The sequence below is a fragment of the Phalaenopsis equestris genome, unplaced genomic scaffold (genome assembly GCF_001263595.1).
Source record: "Phalaenopsis equestris unplaced genomic scaffold, ASM126359v1 Scaffold000002, whole genome shotgun sequence".
NCBI lineage: Eukaryota > Viridiplantae > Streptophyta > Magnoliopsida > Asparagales > Orchidaceae > Phalaenopsis > Phalaenopsis equestris.
Genome location: NW_018164444.1, coordinates 52,717,868 through 52,733,537, shown reverse-complemented (window position 1 = coordinate 52,733,537; position 15,670 = coordinate 52,717,868). Strand labels below are relative to the sequence as shown.

Sequence of the window (15,670 nt, the reverse complement as noted above, 5' to 3'; positions counted from 1 at the left end):
TCGCATATACATCAAATTTAAGAGACTACAAGCCTTAAAATGCACAGTTACATCAAAAATCTCAGGAGACTACGAGTCTTAGAAGACATAAGTTCATTTTAAGCCCATATAAGACATAAACATAAGAAGACACGAGCCTCAAAAGATGCGTGATTCTTTTTTATATAAAATGCATGTGCTAACTTTGATTGCAGACTTTCACATGATTAAGAAGCCACAAAACCTCATACGACATAAGCCTAAGAAAATGTCGACTCAACAGTACAACCTCAGAAGCAACGCCCAAATTTTTATTGCATCGAGCTGAAAAAAAAATGTACTGACTGAAGCATCATCATCGTGTACAAATGTCACATCAGGCAATAAAAGGCAACAAAGACCAACAAATACTTGTACAAGGGCTACAACAAATCAGCTTAACTTTGAGTGGAGTCGGCATTGCATCCCATAAATTCCAATACTTCTGCTAATCTTCAGGGGGTCTTCAGATATTGCCACCACAGAATTATGAAAATCTAAATCTCAAAGTGTGGCGAAAAAACTGTAGCATTTTTCCATATCTACTGGAATGCGCAACAACAATATAAAAAAAAGAACTTGTTGATCGTTTGTTATGCATGATGAGGATGAATTTTCTTTGCGTTGAAACACAAAAGCACGTCCCGCTGATTGTCTGCTACGGAGGATGGGAATATCTTTCTTTGCACTGCAACAAGAAAGAGGATCCCTTCGATCACCTACTACGCAGGACATGACGACTTTTCTCTGGGCCGCAACATAGAGTGAGATCTCGTTGATCATTTGCTATGCAAGACGAGAATGACTTTCTTTCGCGCTGCAACACAAAAGAAGATCCTGTTGATCGTCTAATACACGAGAAGGGGACATATTTCTTCTGCAGCGCAATATCAAAGAAGATCCCGTTGATAGTTTGCTATGCAGGACGAGGGCGACTTTCTTTTGCACCGCAACTAGAAAGAAAATCTTGTTGATCCTGTTACGCAGAACATAGAAGACTTTCTTCTTTTAGGACGTTGATTGGCCACCAACGAATCAATGAAATTCCACTCTTCCTTTTTTTCTCCTCCTCATTCTGCTCACTTGTGATTATTTCCCTCATCCGTGACCTCTATTTAAAGCTTAAGAGGAAGCAAAGCATTAAAAATAATTGTATTAAAAAAAGAAGAAAAATCTACTTAAACTCCATCATTTGGGCTGCCAAGCCTGCTCCATTTATGAGAAACTTTGTTCAAAATTCACTATTCTCGCCCAAATCATGTGGTTCGGAAGCTCCCACGGTCGGGCTCCCAACATCGGTCTAGGTTCCTGTGTCGGCCCATCTCCCGTCGGTTCGCATCTAGCCTAGGCCCGCAAGGAGCAACGAAAGTCGGCAGGCTTGCCCAATGGCATGCTTCCTGGGCCCGCAGGAAACACCAGAAGCCGGTGGGCCCGATTTCTGGCTCGCCCAACATCTCGAAACAAAAAATTTCTTTTCTCTTCATTTAAAAAGGTTTGACCCCGCCCCCCTTGGGACAAAAAAAGTCTGCTAACTATACACAATATACAGAGGTTTTTTATTATTCTTATATATATATATATATATATATATATATATATGTAGATCCATTAGTGATACAGACAACAGCATAAGGGGCAATTCAAATGTTAAGTACTCGACCAAAGTGATTTAATTAAGCCTGAACTGGTCTAGGGAGTTTGCTTGAGCAGGGAAAATAGGATTAGGGACATTGATACAACATGAAGATCAGAACTTGCCATTAAGACCTAGTAGTTCGAAATACATTGAGAGGAATGCGTACATTTGAGCCCATTGATGTCTCCGAACAAATTTTGATTCAATAAGAAGGGAGAATAGGTCTCAGCTCAATCCTCTTGGACGTGCTGAAATGGATCAGGTGAGTTTCACACTCTATGATCATTCTCCGTAAGCATAAAAAACAAGAAGGCTGAGAGGTGTTACCTCTCTATCAGAGTGAGAAAGAGACAAAATAGAACAACGAGTGACCCAAGAACACTATGCTCTCATGGAGGCTGTTAAGCATCCAAAGTTTCTATAACATTTTCATATAACTTTTGCCACTCACAAGTATGTGACAACCACTGAATATCTACTCCGGAAATAGGTCACCTATCAAATCAAGTAACATATTCTTCCTTCCATGTGTTGGTTATGGCTATCTAATAATCATATGTGTTGGCATGTCTATCTTATATCTATTAATTTGGGCAATCATGAGTACAAAGTACTTGAGCACCTCTTGTCCTAAAGTTAATCAAAATCAGAAAGCAAAAATTGAAAGATATCATAGCAGCAATTTAAGAATTAGCTTACAGCTGCATGAAAGCTTCCATCCTTTTCCCCGAGAAGAAAAGATAACGCAATCCATCTTTAACCATGAATTTCAATCTTACAAAACGTAGTGAAAGCATAATGGTGCATATTAGCCAAACGGGCTCAATAAACTGACCAATTTTAATGGCAAACATTAATCAAGTTGTTCTTTTGCAACAAAATTGCTGGATGGAGGCACTCAACTAAGCTCTTGAGATATCCTGCAACAAGAATTCAGTTCTGCAACCACATTGATATTTCACAATCCTCTTGGAATTTATGTCTACAATTGGGTGTTGTAGATCCATATTCTTTAGCTTGCAAGAGCAGAATTAAACTATTATTACCTTGCTGCAGAAAAATGATTAGCAGATCATCTCTGATCATAGATGAGATCCATAAGCCTCTTGAAAAAGCACTAGAATAATGGATAGAAAAAATAACAAAAAATGAGATAAATTGATATATGTTCTGTAATTAATATACAACATATACCAAAACCTATTTATAAACAAGAAAAGGAGACAAAATAAGGAATACAAAAGAATACAAAATATTCTTCTTAATGAGAAAGAGTATCATTATAATGAAGATTTGCTCCATTGTGATTCAAAAGGCATAGAAGATAGCAACTCGAGTTTGGTGTAGACTTCATGAAATCACCTGGGAAGATAAGATTTGCCAGAACTGGATGGTTACTTATGGTTGTCAACAAACTTAAAAATAAACAATACGGGACTGTATGGTAGCAGAGGATTTAAATCCTGCCAAACAGAAAAAAAATGACAAATTAAAATCCTACAAGAACTTGAATCCCGTTTCGCCTCCGTTTTGCACTAAATCTCGGATTCAGTAAATCCCGTTGGAAGGTGGATTTATGGGACATGAAGCAGCTGAAGCGCGCGAAGGGGGGGTGAGAGGATGAAGAGAAAGACGAGGGTTATTGGGGTAAGAGCGGAGTAGAAAGGTGAGTTATGCGAGAGTTTCGAAGATCTTGGTACCCCATCGTTGCCTGCTTAACTAGCTCCAGTTGCGACTGTACCGCTATTGTATCGTTCTCCTGAGGAGTGAGGAGGATGAACGTAGACGAAGTGGTTAGGGCTGTCAAAATGGCTCGTTGTTCGCGAACAGCTCGCGTTCTACTCGTCAAGAAGCTCGTGTGTTCGTTCGTGTTCGGCTCGTTTTGGCTCGAAATACTACTCATCAAGTTTATATATATATATATAGTATTTTAAAAAATCTAATTGACTACAAGGCTACAAAGATTTATAATCTATTTAAATATTGATTAAAAAAATAGAATAAAAATTATTAAATTAGATTGAAATGATGTTTTAATATAAATAATAATTTTTAAATATTGCTCAAACTTTTATTTTCTTATGTCTTATGACTACATGATTAGGATTGTTAAAAGGATTATTTGTTCGTGAATAGCTCGTGTTCGGCTCGTTAAGCAAACGAGCCGAACACGAACACACTTTTTGAGCTCGAAATATAAACGAGCCGAACACGAGTTGAGCATGACCCCTAGAAGTGGTACAGGGCGAAAGAAATGGAAGCGAGAATAAGGGGCATTTGCACACTGACCATTCAATTCCTATGAATTTACATATCTGCCACCTAAATTTAACTTTCTTACATTTATATCACATATATCTTTCATATCACACGAAAAATTTCATCATTTTTATTTTTAAAAAGTGAAGCATTCCTTTTTATGCAAAACTTGAAATTTTGGTAAGTGTAAATATATAAGAATTAAGTGGTATGTAAGTAAATCATCCTAATTTTAATTAGTTTAATTGATTAAAAATTAGTAATTAATGAAAGTAGTACCAAGCTAATTATAATGATATAAATTTATGCGTAACAATTTATAACTGATTAATAAAAAATTAAATTTCATATTTAAATTTAATTAATTACTAATTCATTTAATAAATAACTATTTAATCATTAATTCTTGAAAACTAGTATTGCTTGATTAAAAATTAGTTAAAGAAATTTTATTAATAATTATATAGTTTAGTAAATAGTTAATTATTCATTAATATATTTAGAAATAAGCATTTAAAATTATATATGTGCATGATATGTTGACATGTGCCTCATGCACATGTCAGTATCCTGGATATATTGTATAGGGGCATGAACATACATATCATTCAATACCTAGTTATTTACATATCTAGCACCCAAATTTTATTTTTTATATCTATAACATGCACCCAAATCTTTCTTATCACGTAGCAAATACCATGCCAATTTCAACTATTAGAAAAAAATACACCCATCTTTCATGTAAATGTAAGCTCACATATGTAAAAATTGAAGTTTAGGCGATAGCTATGTAAATACATAAGAATTTAGTGGTATGTCATCAAATCTTCCTATTACATACTGTATATCACACTACTTTAGATTGATTTACTTACTAATAATCAGAGGCGGACTCAGAAAGAGTCCAAGAAGGCAATTGCCACCTCTTCAAATTCAGATTTTTACTTATTTGAGAGAACAATTTAGCATTTTGACCCTCTTGAAATATTAATTTTATCTCTATTGAAATATCATTTTATTATTCGCTCTCGTAGCCCCCCTCTAATTTATACAAACAGTCTGTATCTCCTCAAAAAAGAGAGTGATTCCTCTTTATACTGACTGTAATGGTTACCAAATACTCACTTCTAAATTGGCTACTGAGGCCATTAATTAGGTTACTTCTATTAATAAGAAGAGCTCATGCAACAGCTACAATATTATAATACAGATAATGAACATGAAACTATCCATAAAATTCATGACCAATTTTCACGCAAAGTACAATTATATATATCTTCTCTGAAATCAGCTTCAACAAGAGCTCATTCAATTCTTTCTCACTCAACAGGAAAATAACCCAATTACAACAACCAACCACAAACATTAAAAAAGAAATTCAACCAAGAAAAAAAAAACCTCTTCTTGCATCACCTGCTCCTGCAACTCTACTACTCGAACACGCAGAATCCAACATCACCAACACAACTCTCCTTCATCCTCCCTTCCTCCTCTCCCCCATCATCAACCAATAGGAACGCCATCTCCGAACCATTCTCTCCCGCCTCACAATCTCCAACAAAACCATCCTCTCGACTCAGCTGCGACGCCACGAACTTGTCCAGCGCTCGCCAATCAGTGACTCTCTGATCGCCGGCGCAACTTCCCTCTCTGTCCCCCTCCTTCTCATGCACCGAACCGGCATTAACAGAAACAGAACTGCTGCAAGAAGTTTTTATGAGCGGAAAGGGATGAGGGCTCTCGAGGTGTGGAAGTTGGAGGAAGGCGTTGGGGCACTGAAGCAGCTTTGTTAGTCCGCCTGGGAGTACCATTTCCTGATTTAAGAAGAAATCTTTGGGATTTAGATGATGGGGATTAGAAATGTTGGGATGTTGATCGATGAAGGTTGTGTGGAGTCTGGTGTTGGGGTTGGGGAAGATGTTGTAGTTGGAGTCCCAGTGGGCAATGAAGCTTTTTGTTTGGCCGTTGGTGCGCTTTTTGAATGCTCGGCAGACGACCCAACCTTCTTCCTGGAAAGAAGATCCGTTGGAGCAAAAGAATAAAATTTAAAGGCATAAAAAATCCATTAGGGGTATTTATCTAAATATTTTAAGTTATCGTTAATGAATTTTTAGTCTTAATTCCCATATAATATCTACTTCTCCATGTAAATGAATTTATTTGATATTTATCTGTCAATGGTCTAAGTTTTTTTCATCAATTTTCTTTCAAATGGGGTAATTTAATTTTCTGAGTGAATTTTGTTGAGGACTGGAGTAAGGATCTATGCAAAATTTGCAACTTGCTCAATGTATGAATTAATGTATATCCACATGCTGTAGTTCCATGTTATACCAACTCGTGACTGTTCATTCTGCCTTAATCTTTCAACAATATACATTTGTTGAGGAGAAAATATTACATACGCACAACGGATCCGGTTCGTAGAAAACAAAATGCATGGTGGCCTCCACGAATCTGATTTGTTGTCCGGACATGCACACACGTAAGCAATATTGTTATTGTTTCCGAAACCCTTAAACATAAGTGACCAAAGTTTGGTTGCGGGTTTAATAAACATATATATTTTTATTATTTTTTGTTTTTGCTAAAACATGAAAAGGATGGATGAGCTAAGATTTTGACTAAATGATCAACATCAGAGACATAAAAGGAATGGCATGGATGGAACACCTTTATAAAAGTGGCATGCGCTCTCACCTATGAAATTTTCTAAGATAAAGCTGTGGGGAATGTTTGACGCTATCTTTGTTCCCACATAAACAAAAGAAGCTCATGTAAAACCAACATTTGGTTTTCCGTAAAGCTCCCTTTTTTAAAAGGTTCATAATCTAAAGTGATATTATCTATCAATTTACTGTAGCAGCAGTGTAAGATGAAACTTAATTATGTGGAAGGGTGAGGAAATAACAAATTAAAAGTTGGCACGTATTTAAACTTATAACTTGTCTCTGGTAACATTTTTTAAAATGATTATAAATATGATTATTAAATGAAAATATAACTATTATTAATTATTTTGAGAGTTTTTTTTTTTTTTTGTTTAAGAGGGTTTAGATTTTATATGTATTATATAATATTAAAGAGTTAGTTATAAAAAATTTAAAGGTAACAAATAACTTCTCCAACTAAAATGATAGCAAAACAACATATAAAACATTATGTCTTAACAATATTATATCCAATAATTCTCTTAGATAGTATGGTAAAAGCTAGCTAAATTTATGAGTTGTAAGCTCACCAAAAAGTTACAATCATACTCCACAATTAAAGAAATTATTTCTTAAACTTATATTTAATTTTGATGCCATAAAAAATAAACCTTTTAAATAAGGAGAGAGAGAGAGAGAGAGAGGAACAATATGAAGAGAAAATTTCCCTCGCAGGACAGATTTCCTTAAAGTAGCTTGTCATGGAGGAAGACACGAAAATGAGGAAATAATAAATTTAACACGTAGTTCAAAAATAAATTCCAAAAGGTAAAACTGAAGAAATGGCAAAAAATGGAGTCAAATTGAATTTTTAAGGTATACTATTCCCAGATGATATATATCTAAAAAAGTCCAAATTTTGGCTACAAAGAGAGGCAACAAGCGCAAAAATAGGGTTATGAACCACTTCGCTAAGCCCGAGTCATAGAGTTAAATATAACTTGATTCTAATAAAGTTATTGGTAGGTTAAGTATCAAGCTTCAATCATTTAGGATAATCATAAAGATGATAAGTTACACTATAAAAATAGGGTTAATAGAAGGATGAATCCATAAGATAATGAGGGATTTAAAGCAAAATGAGGCAATTTGTATAATGAGAATAATTGAGATTAAATGAGTTGATTGACTGAGTTAAAATAAAAAACTAATTTTAAATGCCTTTTAATAGAATATCGACTTGCCAAGAGCCATCTTCCTTAATAGAGGTTCATATAGTTTACTGAAATATACTTGTCACATTCTTCTTAATCAAAACGCTAAGGGCTAGCCAATAAATTAGCAATCATCTAAGATTATGATTTTACCAAAGATCGAATTAAATTTTTAAGAAACAAAAAAATTATACTTAAAATTGAAAAGGAGTCCAGGAAAAGATAAACTAATGTACATGAGATATTAGGTTTCAAATTTAGAATTAAATGAAGGAGTTCACTTCTAGAGGTGAAGAAAAAATATGAATAATATATTATTCTTATGAGAGAAAACCTTAATAAGATTATGAATTCTATTAAGGAACAAGCTCCTAATTCAATAAGCTCGCTAAATTCTAACAAAAGAGATCAAAATTGATAAAGAAGTTATTGATACCACTTAAAGATGTCATACTATATTGAGGCAATTTCATTCAATATGGTTAAATAAAATAAACTAGTGAAGACATTCACAAGAGCTTAGGTCATAATCACCTTAGTGGATAATGGGTATATTGGCATAGACAATATTTATGGTAGACTGTCCAAGACTCACTTTGCAAAAAAAAGGCAAATGAGCAATTAAAATTAGTTAGTGGCTCAACAATGAAAACACAATAGAATGCATAATATAAACCTTTACAACTAAGAAGGAGAATGACTTGCAATATTTGAAAGAATATTACCACTGTCAAATAAAACCCGAGTATAGGTCTAGCTAGGATAAAGGCTTAAGAATAATGTGTTATAAAGTTAGCAATGGAAGGAGGTTTTTGAAGCCCAATATGCATTAAGATTACTAAATCTTATCATTGAATTGATCAAGTAGTCAGTTTTGTAAAATCTTTTTACATTTGATTGATGATCGATCAAATGATCATAATGTTTTTTGATACTATGCAATCCACTTATTATTAAATTTTCAATGAGAATGATTATTTAAATAATACTTATGTTTTAACTTGATAAATCTAAAATTTAATCTTCCATATTTAATAGTTTGAGACTAATACTAGTGCTACTTTCCTTATGCCTTTCTTGATATTATGGTAGGTCACCAAGATTACTGTAAGAAAAGAAATATGTTAATCATTGGGTTCCAACAAACAATTGCTTTCAATATATATTACTAGGTGTTTGGAAAACTAGAGGGTTTCAGTTGAATCGAATAAATTAATTAATGAACATCACTTAAACTATAAACTTAAGGGGAATCAGTACTACAACCATAAGAACTTAACTTCAATTTCATTTTCACAAGGGAATTATGTTTTAATCTCAAATGGTTTAATAATATGATTAATAAATATATAAAAAGTATGTTGGCTTTCTAAGTATGAGAAGCATTGACTATTTATGAAAATAAGGAAATTGAAGTTAAATTAACGGTCCCTTTCCATAAGAATCTTGCTATGATGAGGATTTTATGTCAATTTTTACAATGCAATTAGCAAACTGTTAGAAAATAGTATTGTTATGTTGTTTGAAAACCTTTTTTAAAGGTATAAGGCCACTTATAAATAATGTGGACACGAGATTAATTTCAATATATATATATATATGGACATAAAATTAATCACCAATCTAATTTGATACATTTAATTAAGTAAATTCTATTTACATAATTTATAGACTAAATTGAAGCCTCGAACATCAACCTTTAATTAAAGAGCATGAAACTTAATGAGCTTGAGCTAGCTCTTGGCTACAAATCAACATAAATATCATTCTTATTTCGAAGAATAGTGACTAGCTAAAAGTTCGAGAAATGGTTTATTATTTGTTGAATATATTTTTTTCTAAATATAAATCTATTTCATAGATAATATATTAAGGAGGCACAAAGTCCATTACACAAACAAATATTGAAGGGGATAACTTTTTAGATATAGGAAATAATGGACAATACTCTTAAATTGTTTTCAATATATAAAAACTAAATGAATGAATAAGGGTTCAAACTAACACTTAACTTTAAAAAATATAAGCAAAGTTATGAACCACTAGTCCAAGTCTCCATTCACACTTAAACTATATGCTTTAGATCATCAACCTACAATCATGACTTTTGCAATCATGTAGCGTGCAAGCGAATATTTAAATTTATATGTTTTAATGCCTCCTAATTAGCATTAAATAATTTTTAAAAACTAAAAAACAAATACCAAATATAAATTATAATAATATATTTTACTTTAAAAACAAGAGGAAAAAAGAAAGGAGGGGTGACAATGAAGCTTCTAAGTACCTGAGCCTGCCCATTCTCTTCAGTCTCAAGCCTGTATTCATGCATAATCCAGTCTGACTTCTGTCCATTAGGCGCTCTTCCCTTGTAAAACACTAGTGTTTTCCTCATTCCTATGAGCATCTTCTTATCATGAACAGCCTTATCCCTCCCCGTTGCCTTCCAAAATCCCGCCATTGTTGCTCTGTTAGTTCTTGTGCCTGTCGGATACTTCTTGTCCTTGTGGCTGAAAAAATACCACTCCGTTTGCTCCTCATAACCAATACGGCAACAGTCTGATAAGTTCAGATAAACCATAAATATGATAACTAAGAATACATGCACGTTTCATTGAAATATTTAAAACATTATAAGTAAATTGAAACCTTGGAGATCCCATGGCTCAATTCTGTAAAGATCAACGTCTCTGATGACATCAAGGTCAATCTTTTGAGAGGCCACCTTCTTTTTGAGGTAGTAGCCAACCAGCTCCTCCTCCGTTGGATGAAAACGAAAGCCAGGAGGAACACACGATTCTATGGAATCCATATTGGACTGCACCAAGTTCATCAGTAGAATAAATTCATAAAATTTCTCATTTTAAAGATCTTGTTTTTATACTGGGAAATTCAAAAGAACTCAAAGCAAGTTATATGAAAGCAATAATATGGTTTTCTGAATTAAAAGATTATAAGGATGTATAAGTGACAATTCATAATATTATTATAGGAATTCCTTTATTCAAATTTTGACAAAAATTAATGGCATCTTAGGAGCTTCTAAGCTCGAGCTATTTTTGCTGCTGCGCAGGTCTGAACAAGAGTTAGGGACAAGGTGTGCAGTTCCTGCTAATGATGCTGTCTCTGAAGGTGGATGGTGTAATGATTCTTCAAGTCCGTGCATGTGCTCGATTAGTCTACAAATAATAATTCAAAGAATATAGAAAATAGGAAGATTTACATACATAACAATCAATTCTACTTGATTGAATTATTTATGATGTTAATACTTGGAATCCCCACATAGGGGTGTAAACGAGCCAAACATGTGCTCGCTCATGTTCGGCTCGTTTATATTTCAAGCTAAAAAAATGTGTTTGTCACAAATTGTTCACGAACAAAAAGTCATTTTAACAACCCTAATAATATAGCCATAAGACAATAATTATTTGAGCAAGATTTAAAAATTATTATTTATATTAAAACATCAGTTGAATCTAATTTAGAATCTAATGAATCTAATTTAAAATTTTTTATTCTATTTTCTTAATCAATATTTTAATTGATTATAAATCTTTGTAGCCTTGTAGTCAATTAGATTTTTTTAATATATATATATATATAAACTTGATGAGTAGTATTTCGAGCCAAAACGAGCTGAACACAAACGAACAAATCTTAGTTCGTGTTCGGCTCGTTAACTTATCGAACGAAATTAATGAGCCGAACACGAGCACGAGTTGTTCGCGAACAATGAACCGTTTTGACAGCCCTATCCCCACACCCTTTTTTGTATTTTGTGATGAATAACTATTCTATAAAATTATAATGAATCGTTATTTTATATGGATGAAAATTCAAATGATTTTGTTCAATTAAAATTAGAGTAATGCTTCTCACATCATTATATGTGTGTGTGTGCGTGTGTGTGTGTGTGTATATATAAGAAATTATGATGATATTGATAAATAAATTTATAAATAAAAATACACCTAAATATGTTGGATTTATAAAGTGTCTATCGCAGTGATCATTCCTCAAATTATAAATTGAACCATGCACTATGATCAATCAAGACATTAAAAAGTACTACTCAATATCACCAGTATGAAGAGAGTAGTTTGTTTTAGTCAATTAAATCTTCAATAACTCAAAACAATCAAATTTAAAGATAAATATTCTCTAAAAAAGCTTAATATATTTATATTTCACTTTGGTTTCTATATTCAAATGCCATTTTTTATATTAGAAAGTTATTCCTTTGAAGGTGTTCTCTAAAACAATAAAGTCAGCACAATAATTTAATATAGCCATAATAGTATCAAATTATTACTATGTTTTTTAAAATTGTTTTTTGATAGAATATTATTATATCCACAAATATTTAATATTAAAGAGAGGCAAAAAATCTATTACATAGAAAGACACATATAAGGGATGGATGCCGGCTTCTTTTTCTCAAGTCAGGCAAGCACCTAGTTAGTAAGAATTAAGATAATTTTTTTTTTCCAGTGATTTTTGAAGAATTAGGATAAAATTACCCTTGAGGGGCCTGCACAAGATCATTAAATGGGCTAAACCTATTAAAGACAACATTAAATTTCTCGCTGTACATAACTCATTTGTTGCAAATGACAATGAATAAGACTACTATATCAAAAGTAAAAATGAAATACCAACTATTAAATCAAGACGCAGTTCGTAAATTGATATGAAAAGTGTTCAATTTGCTTAATTGCATATCGTAAGCATAGCTTTTTACAAAATCATATATATATATATATATATATATAAGCTCTTTTATACAGTAAGTGAGAAATATTACATTCACTTTCATTTATGGGAGGTCACATTCACGTAAATGCTCATATATAGTGATATAGCCTCTCATAATTGGACAACTTCTCATGTATGGTGAAATGTTTATTTTCTCAGACATTTCTTGAGAAGAAGAAGAAGAAGAGAGAGAGAGAGCAGGAAGAAAAGGGAAGATTATATTAGAAGCTGGGAAGAGTAAGGGACAAAAGTGGGTGCATGAAGACTGTTATGAAAGAGAGCACGCGCTGAAAGCCAAAAAGACGTGGGGGATTACCTCTTCCACACACACACACACACACACACACACACACAATAAAAAGAGAAAAAAAAAAACTATTACATTTATATAACTACGTACAGTAGTTTATTTGTTGGATGATCAGGCTAGCTAGCATCTCCAGGCCTCATAGAAAAATAAAAGCTATAAAAAGGAAGCAACAAAGGATAATCATCCCCTACCAGCACTGCACTCTTTCTGATCCCTTTGTCTCTTTGTCCACCTCTTCCACGGCATAGTTGTCCACCTCTCATCCCTCCAAAAATAACTAATTACTTTCTGTGGAAGACGACGCAGTGAAAGAGAAAGCAAAGCAACGAACAGCACCAGCTATCTTATTCGAGTATAGGAAGAAGAAAGATAAAAATGTATATATATCTGGATGAGTTTTCATTCGTCCGTAATATTATATTGATCATAAAACACTAATTTTCAAATATTAAAATTATTATGTCCAAATTGATCAATATACTCTGAAGAAGTTAGTTTCCAATGGCTTGACAAAGAAATGAACTTTGAAAACGATATATACTCAAATGTACAATAATATTGCTTGATACATGCACTCATAAAATCAACCTATTTTCAACATTCCCCACACCCATTATTGAATCATATTAATAGAAGTAGGTCATATATATAATATTTATACACAATTATATACAAATTTATGGATAAAATAAATAGTTCAATGAATTTTACTTGCAATGCAACTAATCCTAAATTTTTTTCATGATCTTTTAAACTTAGACAATAATATTAAAATCATTTATGATATGATGATATTATTCTATATGTATATATGAATTTTACTTGGAATGCAGTAATATTCTTTGCACGATTTTGAAAATTAGATTAATTATAATAATTTATAAATTAAAAAAACATAAAACAATACATTTTTGTTCGTATTAATTTATAAGTTATGATTAAGTTTTGCAAAAAGGCATAATTATGAGGGGGGTAATCATACAAATATCTCAAAATAAGCTGATAATAAAATGCATTTTTCTACATATAGATATGTTATTTTTATAAACAACATCAACAATAATGTGTTGACAAGATCTGCTACAGGTATAGAACAATTTTACTCTATCAATTACCATATTATATAATTGTATGATTTTGATTTATCTTCTTCTTATTTATGTTTACCATTAAATGAGCGTTACAAGAGATCAACTAAATAATTAGATAGAAGGCTAGAAAGACTTGGAGGGCACAAGATGTGTGTACTGAGCTGATAAGAATAATATATCATGCACCCTCTTAAGTGAAGTCTCTTATAAATTATTCAGCTTTTAAGATAGAGAAAGGAGGCTCTGTCGATCGGCTGTTTTGAATGTTTTATATATGTTGGAGTTTTTTTTGTCTCGGAGACAGTTAATTTTGGCTGAAGTTCATAACTTCTTTGTTAGAAGGAATTAATTAAAGAAAGAATTTGTATGAAAACTGGAAGATTTAACATATATTTTTAATTAATGCGACAAAAAAAGACTAAAATTCTGATTTCTTAAACTATAATGGTGCTAATAAAATGAAATCTTTATGCAGAAATTGTTATATGATGGCAAGTAGAACTTCAGAAAAAAAAAAGAACTCTATAGCAATTAAAACTAAGTCAAATCTCATAGAGACAATTTTGAAAGAAGAAAGAAATACAAGAGATCAAATCACTTTGTGACTAAATGGTAATATGTACAAATCATGTACAAATCCATATGGTTCTTATCATAAACATTCTTAACCTTCCATAATCCCTTGGAAAATTATCAAACCATGAAAATAATGATGATTTAACTTAGGATATCGAAATAATTCAGAATATTTTCATTTCTAAAACAGTGAGAGTCAGATCTCAAAGCTTAAAAATCTTCTGCAATTAACAACAGAATCAAAGGAAGAAATAAATAAATAAATTGGCATTAAACGCTAGCAAGAAGCTCACCGCTAAAAACTTAAATCTAAAAAATCTTTAAGACAACCATAAATCAAAACAAAAGGTCAATTAAGAACATTCAAGCTATGAGACTAACCTTCTAAATTTTCACAACCAGCAATCCTTTTTGCAACGCTTGGAATTCTGGATGAATGAGAGAGATAACTCTGATAGAGAAAGCTGAGAGAGAGAGAGAGAGAGAGAGAGAGCAGAAGAGTTAGGAAAGTAAAAGGAGAATGAAGAGTGTGAGGAGTATAAAAGGAGTCCTCAGCTCTCTCAATTGCGCGTGGGTTGATGGAATGAAGGGCCTGCTTCTCAAGTGGATGACGTCACCTTCTCAGCTTTCGATTCTTCCTCAGCCCCACCCCCCTCTCTCTCACTTTCTCTCTCTCTCTTTACCTTTACAGCTCTCTGCGGGAGTGAAGGGTTTCCCTTGCTACTTTTGCCATGTAGCTTCAGAAATAAAGCTAAGTAGACTTCCAACATGTTGGATTCTAATTTGTGTTTTGTGAATCAACCCCCGAGAGTTAGAGCCAATTGAACGAGATAAGAAAAAAAGAATATAATAAGTCTGTAATTTTTGTCGGAAAAATTGAGAGAGAGGTTCCTTTATTCGTATTTTTGTTTCGTACTTATAAAGACGTGTTTGTACAATTACAAAAAGAAGGAAATGATTATGAAAATCATACTTAATATAATTAAAATTTTATTTGATTCTATAGATTTTATGTCATCAGTAATTGGTTGGTCGACTAGCTTGAAGTCGGCTGACTAAGGGAACCAACCGATTGGCATCTGTGCCCTCTAAAGTATATGTTGGTCAGTAAAGGTGTTCGACCGCATGGCTATCTGACTTGTTATTTTTTTGGA

General features: G+C 32.7%; 1 protein-coding gene across 1 annotated transcript; it reads right to left on the bottom strand.

Moving 5' to 3' along the window:
- Positions 1-5,320: 5,320 nt before the first annotated feature.
- Positions 5,321-10,593, bottom strand: LOC110036666 (NAC domain-containing protein 105-like). Its single transcript, XM_020741167.1, has 3 exons — positions 10,431-10,593; positions 10,069-10,340; positions 5,321-5,925 (listed from the first exon to the last, which is right to left on the bottom strand). The coding sequence occupies exons 1-3, from the start codon at positions 10,591-10,593 to the stop codon at positions 5,347-5,349; spliced, it is 1,014 nt and encodes a 337-aa protein (XP_020596826.1). The 3' UTR covers positions 5,321-5,346.
- Positions 10,594-15,670: the final 5,077 nt, after the last annotated feature.